At 42.3% G+C, this 14,148-nt stretch overlaps 1 protein-coding gene across 1 annotated transcript in view; it reads right to left on the reverse strand.

The window, feature by feature from the left end:
* The window catches only part of SMURF2 (SMAD specific E3 ubiquitin protein ligase 2), a 101,103-nt gene that overhangs the window by 50,273 nt on the left and 36,682 nt on the right, over window positions 1-14,148 (reverse strand). Inside the window, exon 2 of the mRNA XM_090059575.1 lies at window positions 1,307-1,345. Coding sequence (XP_089915701.1) covers window positions 1,307-1,345 — 39 coding nt within the window. The remainder of the gene's footprint in view (window positions 1-1,306; window positions 1,346-14,148) is intronic.

The following is a 14,148-nucleotide window of genomic DNA, read 5'->3' on the forward strand; positions in this document are numbered from 1 at the left end:
TATCAAATCAACAGCCTGGGCTTTGCAACAATATTATTTAAAGGTGACCTGCAAAGAAAAAAAAAAAAGTTTTGATCATTGACCTTTTTCCCCCAAAAAGTCTGTCTCTCTCTCTCAGATTAGTTGTTCAGGTCTTGACTAATTAAGAAGATACTGTGGATAACTGGACAACAAGTAGTACAACATAAGACACCAAGCAAAGGAAGCCTGACTGAAGGAAAGTGATCTTATTCAGATTCTTTAAAACTGTCTTGTTTATAGCAAAAAATGAGCCATCTGGGAACAGATTCCTCATTGTAAGACTTTAAATATATTCAGCCCTTCAAATCAGAGCTTAGTAAACTCCCAGTATGCAAACCAGAAAGGATCCCAGCAAACTCAGAGAAGGCATTCCTGATATTTGAAGGGAAGTACAAGCAGGATTTTAGTTATCCTTACTAAAATGACACCTACAGGTTTTAAATAAGCTAGAAGTCCGACTCTGCTAGGAACTTCAGACGCGCATATTAAGGAGACAGCCTCTTCTTTACACAGTTAATAATACAAGCCTCTGTACCTCAGAAAGCTACAAAACCTTATATTTTTCCCCTTTGCAGGTTATCTTTAAAGTTTAGGTCTGACCTTTGGAATTCTCTCCTGTCCCCACCAACCCTATGTAATCAGAAACATTCCTCTCTCTCTCCTCCATTTCCCTCATATTTCCTTATAAAATATAATTATAATAATTTCACTTCAGGGTGTGTGCGCATGTGAATATATATTACGTACATATTTGTCACATGGCATACTTTTTAATTATAACAAATGTGTATGTGGTTTGTAAGACCAAAAGAGCGAGCCAATCAATGGCAAAATATTTCAATGCATACATGGTACTAATTTGATGAAAGAATGTAATTTGCTTGAGAGATTGAAATTCTGTCTTTATACTGGGAGCAGCACTAATATCTCTTTGCATATGCGAGTTCCAGATTAGTTTTGCTTTGTAATAATATGTTGCACATTAACAGGAAATTATACTGCAGTAGACAGACTGTACCATTGACCACTATGGATTAATATTTTTAGATCTAAACTCTTGATGTATGATATCACAAAGCTTAGTTACACACTTTCCCAAACCAGTCCACCAAGTTTGGAAGGTTTTTTTATTTGCTTTTTAGTTATAAACCCTGAAAAAAGAATTGGGAATGCCAGTAAAACCTTAAACAGGAGGAATGTGAATGCACTACTATGTGAGAAGCAGTATACAGAGCTTATGCAATACTTGCCACATATATGAACATAAATTATAATAGCTACTTACGGAAAAAATCCTTTTTCACCAAGTTTTTTGCACATAGTACTGTAAGGGAAACAAGAAATATATAATGAAATCACTAGTCATTAATATTTTATAACTTCTTTACTTGCTCAGCATTCCAGAAACCCAATGCAAAGTAAAACAAAACAAAAATCAATTAACATCACATTGTTAGACAAAAACATTGGAATCATGGACCATTTGTAATGCTGTGTAAAGTAATTATAGAAAGCTGAGCCAGAAGTTTCTTCTTTTAAAAGGTACACTGTGAAGGAAGAGAGAGTGATGATTTTCTCAGTACACATGCACATTTCCAAGCCCTCAGGCACAGCCGTATTTTATCTGTACCTTTGGACTGTATAACTGTTTCGAGATGGGATGGACTTGCATCAAGGGTTAAAAGGAGATAGCTGCTGCATAAGACTAGGGTGATTTCCCCTACTGCACATCCTACTGGCATAATCCATGGCAGACATTGATAGATTACCCTGCACTTGGAAGTAGGAAACTAGCTTGTTACAGAAAAAAAATGCAACTTAAAATAGCCCAAATCATGTAGGTTGCCCATATGTGTTTTCAGCTGTAATTCTTGATTATAATTCTGCAGTTTGAATGTCTGATTAAGACAACTGGTTGTTATCTTAGCACAAGCTAGCTTTTAAAATCTATTCAGTTCACATTTTTGCATTGGAAGTCAAAATTAACCAGTCTCCAGAGGGTACTCCTGGTACAGCCAGTAAGAGAGTTAGGATTTAAAGGTGGCGATATAAACAAGAGTTTCTTAGATCTGAAAGTCAGTAAAAAAAAGCTTTAAAAACAGTTGGATCAGAATGAGCTATTTCAATTTAAAGAGATGAAAAACAGATTGTAAGGGCAATTAACAATTTAAAAATCTTTTGGCTGATCTACTTTGCTAGTCAAACTATAAACTTTGATATTAACATTATTTGGGTATTTCATAAGATACTGTATGTAGTGTGCAGAAACTTTCCAGATCAATTTACTTTAATGTAAAATGCATGCCATTCTTTAAAACCAGTTTTAATATGAATACATCACTCTAAATATAAATATGTTACCTGAGGACAAAACTCCAATTATTTCACAGTAGAGACAATTATTTTATTTTATTTTTTTTACAGAATCAAAGCATTTTTCATTTTCGATTTTCGGCTTGTTTTTAAGTCATGGGCTTTAGAAGGGTTTTTCCTACTGACTTTGAAAACTGAATAGGTTTAGATAACTAAGACATTCTATTCATACTAAATGAAGATCTAAAATATTTTAGAAGACAAGACAATACAGATGGTGAAGGCACTTTTTCCCCCTACAGAGAATTTCTTTCTACCCCAACCACCCTCAGAATTTAAAAATGCTTTCCAGCAATGATTTGTATACCGATGTCCTGGTTGACGCATCTTCTTTTGTACCTTTTCTGTACCTAGTCTGTGCCTTTTCTGTCAACAGTGAAAACAAAACATTATGCTCGAGCAGCTTTGAATTAGTTCACAAACACATATAAGATCCATCTTCCTTTCAGTTAATTTAAAAGCAAAAGCTTCCTCCCTGTAAGTGTGTATTGATAATATTCACCAGGCCAGACTGACTGGAATTCCTGCATTCATACAATTTAGCAAGCAAACTAAGCTTTTGTTTTCCTGCCAAGGTAGCCCCCCAGCATTTCTCTTTTGAAACCCCTGTGTAAAGCTTTTACCACTACCACACCTCAACTATCACATTCCTGGCAGACAGGAATCACAGGACTGACCCTTGGAGATCCAAACTATGGGATCACACTTTTTAAGAATCACTGTAAAGTCTCATGACAAATCCAGAATGGACACGCTAAGACAAACTGGATGGGAAACCCAATCATATGAAGTTGCAAAACAGCATTAAGAAACTGAAGTTATATTCAAGAGCAGCCCAGTGTTTAAGCTTTCCAGAATGAGCTGAGCGTGAGCTGGGGTGCACAGTGCAGCGGGGGCAGGAGGGTTGCAGGCACACAGTGCAGCAGTAGGAGTAATGTCCATGGGGTGTACAGCCTGGGGGGACTGTGGCTTGCCCTGGTGTGGCTTGTGGCGTGTGTGGCCTCCCACTGGTGTAAACCATGAGACGTGTAGCCCAGGGCAGCTTAGAAGTTGGACAGCCCAGCAGTAGATCAGCACTAGTTAGTAAGACGAAAAAAGCTGGGACAAAGCTGGACATCTGACAGATTAAAAAAAAAACCAACCCTACAAATTTAAAAACAGAAATCCATCTATAATGATTTTCTGTTTAAAAGCATATTTTAGCATTTATTAACTTTTCACTTAACAAGATACTGGACTTTACAATGAAAGGATGCATGATCCAGGAAATAATGCTAAAGAAAGAGGAACAAATCTCTTACAACAAATGAAGAAATAGCATTTATGCAGTATGTCTCCTTTGGCAATAAGCTGGTCCAACACTAGCAAAAAATTTCTTCATTAACTTATTTTCAAAAATAAGTTATTTTCTCTCGTACCGACTGTGTTACTACAAAACAAATGAGATTTTAAAATCTTGCAGTTAATACTGCAATTTTCACAGAGAGCACTTTACTAAGTTAAGATTTCACAGACATTAGGACTGGAAGGGACCTCGGAAGATCGAGTCCAGCCCCCTGCCCAAAGGGCTGGAAGTCACCTGGGGTCATAGGATCCCAGCAAGATAAGCATCCAATTTGCTCTTGAAGGTGTTCAATGTAGGTGCCTGAACCACCTCCAATGGCAGGCTGTTCCAGACCTTGGGGGCTCGGACAATAAAGACATTCTTCCTCATGTCCAGCCTGAAATGGTCTTGTAGTAGTTTATGACTGTTCGACCTCGCCATCCCTTGGGGCGCTCGGATGAACAAATGTTTCCCCAGATCCTGGTGGTCACCCCTGATAAACTTATAGGTGGCCATCAGATCACCCCTGAGCCTGCGCTTTTCCAGGCTAAAGAGTCCCATGGCTCTCAGCCTGTCGTCATAAGGTCTGTTTTCCTGACCTCTGATCATGCGCGTGGCTCTTCCCTAGACTCTCTCAAGCTTCTCCACATCCTTTTTGAATTGTGGGACCAAAACAGGACGCAGTACTCCAGCTGCGGCCTCACCAAGGCAGAGTACAAGGGGAGAATGACATCCCAGGATTTGCCTGAGAAGCAGCTATGTATGCAAGCCAGCATTTTGGTTGCTTTAGTAGCCGCAGCATTGCGTTGCAGGCTTATGTTCATCTTGTGGTCAGTGATGACCCCCAAGTCTCATTCTTTCATAGTGCTTTAAATTGAATAATACTAATTTAGGTGAAGGGGGGGAAAAAAGGAATGATATAGAACAATCAGGAATTGGTAGTACAGTTTATGAATCCATACTAGTGCTGAATAATCAGCCATCTGCAAATGAAAACAGACAGCCCTCAAAGAAACAATGGCAAATGGGAAAAAAACATTGGGAGTTTATATCTACCCCACATTAGGGTGGGGTAGATTATTGTTTCTAATATCACATTTCAGTGGTACCAGATGTGTCTTATTTTCACCTTCCAAAAACTAATACATCTCAAAACGATTCAAGGATTTCTTTGCAAATTCAAAGGCAAGGAGGTGTTTGCATGTGTTTACACATCCAGCTTCAGCACATTTAATCTTTCTGGAAATACCAAAATGGACAACTATAAACAAATAAAGTAAAATGTTATATGGATGATAATACTGTAACTGTGACAGGACTCATGCAGGAAGGTTAGTTGAAAAAGGCGCCTCGACATATACATGCTTGTAGGGTGCCTCCCCTAGGCCCAGCAACTTTCTAGAAAAGCAGGCCTGTTTGAATGGGATGCATACCCCCCCTTTAATCAAATATACAATTCAAAACAAAATCCCCAAAAGCTTTCCTTAGTAGATTGGAAGTACAACGTTTCTTATGGCCAGTCATGGACAAAGCAGAAGAGGTAGAAAGTCAGAAGCTAAACAAACTCTTGGTTCTGAATATATGGACACTATAAAGTGGCATCATCCAGAACAGTGGTTCTCAACATTATAGACTCAAAGCAATCTTCATTAGACCCGAGGCACCCTTCCATAACCCAGTGGGCCAGATGGATTGATACTCTTGCCTCAACTAAGCAGAAACTAAGAGTCAGATGTATCATATGTTTTTAAACATGCAAAAACATGTTACTGAAATTTGTATGTAATGCATATGAAAATTGTTCATACTGACTGCATCTCAACTATGCCAGCTGGGGGTGACTGTCATGTTCAGGACAGGATGGTGCTCATGCAGTACTTCACATGATCCTGAATACAGTTTTGGGTGCTATCAGTGTGGAAGTTAAGGCTGATTACAGATGTTAAAAACAAAACAAACAAACAAACAAACAAAAAACACACCCAAAAGTGGCACTTTAAACTCAGTGTGCTCCCATGCCAATCCCAGCACGACCAAAAGAGGCACTGCGTTAGTTGGCCCAGCTTGCCAATGTCTGTACAGACGGGGAGCTTCAGTGGGGCTTTTCTGGCACTCTAATCTGATAGCTGATTGAACTGGTTTTAGATAAAAGCTCCAAAAAGCCCCACTGAAGCACCTGATCTATACAGACGCTGCAAAGCCAGGTTGAACTAACGCGCTGCTTCGTCCAATAAAGTGCAGGTTTGTTTTTTTTTAATGTCTGTAAGCAAAGCAGCCAAAATGGTAACATATATTTCCATTAATATTAGGTCTCTTCCACTTTTACTTAAGTTCAATGTTTATTAAAGCTTCATGTAAGATTTGCATTTTTTAAAGTATAAAACACAGCTATGGCAATTCAGACTCTATGACAAGGAAGAACATTCTACTCATCTCCAACGTCTGCTGGTCTTGCACAAAAATATGAGGGGGGTGCCGTCTAGCTCTTATGCGGATCACAAAACAGTCCATCCCATATTGGCATGAATCACAGGAAATACCTGGATGTAGTAGAGCGGAGTCTTAGGTACGTCAGTTAGACACAAGGGCTACATTCAGACATGCAGGCACGTGTAGCTTGCAGTGCCACAACCACACACCCACAATGTTAAAATGTTCCCCATGCTGCAAATTTGAAGTGTGGGGGGAAATTCTGGTAGCAAAAAAAAAAAAAAAAAAAATAATGGCGCAGTACACATAAGAGGAACATGTATCAGCAGAAACGGGCTTGGTCCTCCTGGGAGATGCCTTGGCTGCTGGCCAGAGCACCTCCACTCCTTTTGTTGTCCCCCAGCTCCTCCAGCATGCCAAGAGCCAGGAGAAACAGAGAAAGGGCAGTTTCCCCAAAGAAGAGCAGTTTATCCCACACCAAAGCACACATGCAGGGGCATGCACTGTGGCAAACAGTAGCGGCATAAACTTGTGCCACTGCAAGTACACACCCCTGCATGTGGGGATGCACTCAAGGGGTGCTAACAACACAGCAGCTAGCTTGAAAAAACTCTGCCTGGTTCTAACCAGCATTACAGTTTCTTTTCTTTAAGACATACAGGTTGTAGCCATATTGATCTTTCTTTAAGAGATGAAGTCAAATGGGTCAGGTGACAAGCTCTGCTGAGCAAAAGTATGTAATGGAAATCCTAAGGCATAAAGGATATTTAAGGATTTTTAACCCACTCATTCGGTTGGAGATAGCTAACATGGTGTAAGTCAGGGGTGGTCAACCTGGAGCACAAAGTACTACAGATAGGTCAAGAAGGCGACAGGCAACACAACAGCATGTAGGGCAGGGAGCAGAAGGCAAAGCAGATCAGGAAGGGAACACAAGGCAGGAAGCAGAAAGGAGAGCAAGAAATTGGGCAGGGATCACAGAGTAAGGAGCAGAAAGCAGAGCAGCAGATTGGACAAAGGAAGGGGACTAGAGTGGCACTTGCGGAAGAAGCAGGACTAATCCGTGGCATGACTGCCAAAAATGATATCCCCCACTGGTGTAAGTACCAACAGAAAGCCAAGGATTTCCAGGATCCCCTGATAGATAGCACCTAAAATCTGAGTAACTATGGAGTTATATGACAATCCACCACGTGAGGTTCACCTACTACTCTAGGGAAGTTGTAACACCTAACAGGATACTGAGGAGCTCAGGGAATGTAGTAATTTGAAGCTTTAATCCTCAGATCTTATATAAAATTGTTTGAATAATAAAAGTGGTTTGGAGAATCACATGATATTGAGGATGCAGGAAAAGGTTCATCACTTGCTTCACCAAGGCCAACCTTTTCTCTCTGAAAAGCTTATTTGCAGAATGGAAATCACCACCAGACATCACTCTGCTGGTAACTAATAGTTTACTGTTCACTGTACCCTATTCATCCAACAGTGAAAAGTTTAAACCATCAAATACTACAGAGATGAGCACTTTTAAAATACCCCAGCAGATAAGTAAGTATCTGCACATCCCACAAATGACAAGGGTGGGAGTTGTAAAGTGCAATTTAAGAACTCGTATTTGATATAAGCTGTGTAAATCAAATGCTTTTGGATGGTACTGAGCCAGTTAACAGGTCACTGAAGTTATGTAATGTCTAAAACTGAAGTCTTCTGAGAAAGACAAAAATGACCAAACTAACTAACTCACATGCTATGAGTCTCTCTCGCTGTCAGCATGTCATAAGTGTATGGAGCTCAAGTAAGTGAAACATGATTGAGATGATTTTGTAATTTATAAAATCATTTCTGTCACACACCCTGGGCCAGTACATCACTTAGCTGTAATTTACTTCATCTTTCAAACGTACAAAATGATTCATACACAAGTGTCACTTAATGAAAACTTACTAGCCAGAAAATAAACTCCGGTTCAAATCTCCCTTCTCATCGCACTCTCCACCCACCCCAAGATCAACAAATACTTGTACTGTCAGCCTAAAGGCGGGTGGATGGAAATCCAGAATTAAGAACCGTTCCCTGAACACTCCTTACTGGCACACCCAGCTGAACAAGTCTAGACACTCTTAGTTCCAGTATCATCTCAGTTCCCAAGGGAGAAGGCCCTTCCTCCATTTCTCAAGGTTTTAGCTATATTAGGAAAACTTTTGACAAAAATCTTACCCCTTGGGATACTAACAAAGCTTAGTCTTTAATTTTCCAGCATTTTTAAATTTGGGTTAGTTTAGACATACTCTGTGGTCCTGGACAAAAAACACTGGTTACTCTGGAAGAAGTCTCGCTATTGTTAGCACAACAGTATAGCTGCACCAATAAGTGTCTCTCATTTTTGTACTCAAACCGACACAGACCCCAGTCTAAGGCCCTTCATGTATTAAACTACATTGGTTTAACTCAGGTACTTGGTTTTTGGAGTTTTTTGGGTAAACCAACATTATGCCCTGCATGGATATTTCCAGAACAGGGGTTAACACTGGTTAAACAAAGCCCACTTTCAAACAGGCACATCAGTTAAATCAGTGCAACTTGTTCTGTAGAGAAAAACGAGAATCCTAACCAAAACCTGTATAGATTAAAGCCAAGATTTTGAGTGGTACCCTGAAATGAAGCGCGCGTCCAAATTCTGGCAGCTCACAGAGGGCACTGTAGTAATCCAATCTGAACGAAACAGGGTTATTCTACAGACAGTACAGATGTGCCAAGGTATACTTATAAATCAACTTTAACACACACTATAGCTGCTAAATGACCTAAATTGTTACAGATAGATTTTATAAGGTCTAAAAACATAATCAATTCAAGGAAGCATGTTAGAAGAGCAAATTAATTTAACAGGCTACTGAGATTGTTTTCCCCCCCCCATGATATATCTATTTAATTTTGGGGTTTTTTTAAACCAGTTAACTATACCAAACCATGGTAAAAATAAATACAGGTCCAGGTGCTGGGGATGCAGCAGGACTGGGGGGTAGGTGGGAGGGTGCTCCTCCAGTGGGGGAAGGGATAGCCAGGCCCTTCAGGGGCAGTGGGGAGCTGCATGGCTGGGCTGGCAGTATTGGGACTGGTGCCTGTGCTCATAAGGGTGGGGCAGCCGGGAGATGCTGCCAGGGGGGTGGGAGAGGCCCCATGCCCAGGCTGCCTGGCACAGGATGGGAGCGCCACAGGCCTCTCCTCCTCCTACTTCTAGCCCACACCACAGATGGACTCACTCCGCTGCTGCCACACAAGTAGGAGCCACCATGCTCCAGCCCGGTCAGGATGGGCCAGCTAGGGGCCCCCTCCAGCAGGGCTGGGGGGAACAAGGGGCTGCAGGTCAACAGTGAGGGGCACCAGCAGGGCCAGGGGATCATGGGTTGGGAGTGAGGGGCACCAGCAGAGAGATGGGGAGTTGTGGCTTGGGAGGGGCACCAGCATGACCTGCGGGGTGGGGGACTGTGGTTTGGGAGTAAGGGGCACCAGCACAGCCTGGTGCTGCAGGTCAGGAGTGAGGGGTACCAGCACGGACAGGGGCTGTGGGTCGGGAGTGATGAGCACCAGCATAGCCCAGGGTCATAGGGGCCTGTGGGTTGGGAGTGAGGGGCACCAGCAGGGCCAGGGGCTATGTATTGGGAATGGAGGATAAGAGCGCTGCAGGTTAGGAGTGGGTGGGGGACATGGGCATGGCCCAAGAGGATGGGGGCTGTGGCTTGGGAGCGAGGGACACCAGCTGGGCTGAGGGGGCTGTGGCTTCAGAGTGAGGAGCAACAGCAGGGGCAGGGCCCTGGCATATCAGGGTTGATCAGCACCACAAAGCCATGGGGGGGGGGGACAGCCACAGCTGGACCTGCATCCTGGTGAGCAAAGGGGAAAGGGGAGCTCTGATTTTCCATAACAACAAAACTAAAATCAAAACACCAAAATATGTAAGTATTTAGAATTTATTTTGGCACTGATAGGCTTCCAAACTGCTTTAAAGGTTGAAAATATATCAATTAAAAAAAAAATCCAAAAAAAAAAAATCAATAAAACACTGGGTTAAACTAAATACCTATATAGTATACTATATATACACATTATATACTACTACACATATACACACACATTATCGTGGCATTTCATTTTAATTATGGGGTCTTTTTTTTAATCAGAGAATTCGCAAAATTTTAAACAAAGAAAGCCAGGATCCCTGTTTATTATACACCTATTGGACAAAATTTTGAACACAGGAGTTAAGAGTGAATTACATTTGAATTTTTCTTCCTTAATTATTTTTGCAATACATGCTATTACTTAGATTAAATTAAGCACCCATTTGATTTTTGGGAAACGTATTTTCTAAATATTCCCTCTCTCCAACAAAACAAAAAAAGAGAACAGATGAGATCTTTCCATTTAATCATGATTCTAATCTACAACTTGTAAAATAGCGTGTATTAAGGCTGAAGAGTTCTTTTATAAAAGGGAAAATGTACAGCCTTAACATCTGACACATTCATGCCATTATAAAAGATGGTTTATGTAATCATGTATAAATGAGAGACATTCAACGTATAACATCCTACACTGGCATTACTTAGTACAGTGGCTCTCAACCTTTTTTGTACCAGGACCCATTTGTAAACATTGATGGCCAGTCTTGACCCAGTGTCCCTCACTCATGACCCACTGGCCCCTATGCCGAGGCCCCAGCCCTCCAGCGTGAGGGGCAGGGGGCCCCCAACCAGCCCCTCGCAGGATGGAACTCTGACAGCCTGCAAGGCGAAAGCAATGGTTTCCTACGTTTTTCTCGTTTAAAGGAGAATCCATTTTTAATGTTTGATCATAACCATTTCATATATTCTTGCAACCACAGGTTAAAAATGCTGACTTAGTAGATTCTGATGTTATCCCTGGAAATACATCAGACATAAAACTACACTTCTGTACAAGCATGTGTGTATCTACTTATATCCCAGGATAGTTGTTTGCTCAACACAGGCTACTGGATCCAAGCCTCTGAGTGGCAAGGCACTGTAACAGCAGCGACCACCCAGGAAACCTGGTCATTTGTATACTGTAGACATCACATAATGATACTAATATACAAAACCTATGTAAATCGCACTGTTAGCAGGCCTTTTGTCCTGAACCAGAGACTAAGAAGAATATATTAAAAAAAGAATTTTCATCTGTACAAACTTGGGCTTGATGCAGAAAAATAATTTTCTTTAAATGTTCTATGCTCTTATTCTTGCTGTTTGTTACTGAAGAGCTACCTTCCACAGCCAAGTTTCCGCTTTTGATATTTTTCTATGGCAAACGGATTATGGATTCTATGGCATATGGCAATGGTGGCCAAACCACAGCTCATGAGCCACATGTGGCTCTCCGGTGCTTCTCCGCTGAAGCCCTGCCCACTTCTCCCTCAGGCAGCTCCAGAGGACACCGGCTTCAGTGGAGGATCGGTTGTGGCTCCCAGGGTGAGTAACTCTGGCCACCCTGGCATATGGTTATCTATGGCATAATTCTAAATCATAATGTTGTTTTTATGACATCTGAGTCTGTTCCTATGGGAGTTATCCAATGCCACACATTACTACACTTATAGTTAGAAACTATCAAAAGCTGCACACTGTATTTTATTACAGTATACACAATTAGTTGTCTCTTCTACAGAAAAAATTACAACCCAAAAGGTATAAAAGTGATATTGTATTTACCCAAATCCAAGACAACTTTAAATTTAAGATGACTCCCCCACCCAGTAATTAAACTCTATACAGGAAAAATTATAAATTTGTTATAATTTTCCACATATAGAATCTAATTAGTGGAAGATCATCTTAAATTTGTCCCCCAGCTGCTGTGGCAGGGAAAGTAGTGGCAGAAATCAAGGGGCCAGAGCCCTGCTCCTTGCCCCCCAACCCTTAGCTCTCTCTGCCTCAGCCTTGTCCCTTACCACGCTATGCTGTTTGTCCATCACGTTGTCCCCTGCCCTCCCATGCCTGTGCCTGCCCTGCCACCTGCCCCTACCCACACGCCCTTCCCACTGCTTACTTTTGCTGCTTGGTCTGCTCTAGCTCCAGGACAGAAAACAGAAGCAGCCCTAGCCAAGCAGAAGCAGCAACAGCTCTGGGCCTGGCTAGGTCAGGGCTGGAGCTAGAGCTTAAGGTAAGCAACAAAAAGATGGGTGGGGAGGGAAAGCAAGCGGTGTGGTCTCCCTTGTGCTTCCCCAAGCCACACAGATAAGTCTCCCCTTCTCCCCCCACTGTACAATCTCCCTTTACCATGTGTCCCCTCCTCACCAAAGATGCCACTCCAGCCTAGGGCAGAGAGCAGCTCAGCTTTGGCTTTGAGCCCAGGGCTGCAGCTAGAGTTGAAGCCAGAGCTAAGCCACTACCCACCCCAGACCAGTACTTAAATATAAGGCAAGATGAGGCAAGGCTTCCCATCTTGCCCCCAAACTATGTTGTTTGAATACAATTCCTCGTCTTGGATTTGGGTATTATAGGAAACATGGCCATTGATACAACAGCACGTGGTACAGTTGCATCTAGCGTCACAAAACCACTGCATTTTAGAAATTAACTACAGAAACAGGAATATCCTTGGAACAAATTAATTAATAAGCAATCTTTTGGGAGTGTTCTGCATTTGCCTGTAATATGCAACATGGTCCACTTCCTAGGATTGTCAGAGCACATTTTACCTTAATAGCCTACAACTGCAATAAACAGGGCATTGCCTGTGCCCTCGTCCCTCCCACTCTCTCCATGTAGCTCACTGCAGGTTTTTTATTTTTTAATTCAGTTTTGCTACAATCTGTATGCATGGCTGGAGTAGATGTTTACAATGTACTGGTGCTGCTAGTGCAAGAAGTCTGAGCTTGAGTGCTTAAGGAAAATACACATCCACAGTGGCAGTGGGAATGTGCATATGGACAAGCATCTGAAAGAGAAGATAGGGTCCAGGGAGGATTGACGGAGATAAAATGAATGATTGGAGCCGCATGTGAAAAGCAGAGGCAGAAAGACAGATGGTAGGAAAAAGGGATGCGTGTGATATGAGCAAGACAGGACCTGAAGAAAAGCAGCAGATGCAGGAAAATATGGAAGAAGCTAGTCAAAAGATTTAAATTGTAGTGGGTATGGAGGAAAAATGGACACAGAAAGAAAAATGTAATGGCACTATTTGGCAGATAGAAAGAGAGAAGGAAGAAGAGGAGGAGGGTGCACAGAAGGCAGTCACTGAGCATGAATAATAATGTTAAAACTTTTTATATAACAGAAAAAGAATAAATACTGAGGATGCTCTACAGCAGGGGTGTCAAACTCATTTGGTCCGGTGGACTGTACGAGTGGCATGAGGTTGCCCACAGACCCCTTTCCTTTTCCCTTCCCCTCCCCCAGCATACCTGATCTGGTGGCTGCTTCAAGCTGGTCCTGGACCTGCATTGTGTGCATCACGGATCCCAGAGTGACTGGAATGAGAGTCATATGCAGCTGAGTCTGGCCAGAACAGCAGCTATACTGCATGTGTTGACCACCCCACCTAGACTGCGGCACAGGTCCCAGATCGGCCAGAGTAGCCACTGGATCAGGTATGCTAGGAGAGGGAGGGAGAAAGGACGGGGTACATGGGACTGATCTGGCCTGTGGACTGGCCCCGCACCATGGGCACTCCATGTTCCACATGGGTCTGATCAGACCAGAGGGAGCACCAGAGGGCAGATGGCAGGGTCCACAGACTGAATCTGGCCAAAGGGCCATATGTTTGACACCCATTCTCTACAGGGGAAAAAAAAAAAAATGACAGGATTTGGAGAAAGCCTGGATGTCTTACAATAAGGTGAGGCGATAACAAGCACAACTTATGCCACACTTGAGTTTGGCTGACAGAGTGAATGGTACCTAGAGTGAAATAAATGTCTGAAATAAAAATGAAACTTAGCCTGAGCTTGGAGCTACATCATTCTCCAGAAGGTA

Source organism: Crocodylus siamensis, chromosome 8, assembly GCF_052110815.1.
Source record: "Crocodylus siamensis isolate JL-2025a chromosome 8, ASM5211081v1, whole genome shotgun sequence".
NCBI classification, from domain to species: Eukaryota; Metazoa; Chordata; order Crocodylia; family Crocodylidae; genus Crocodylus; species Crocodylus siamensis.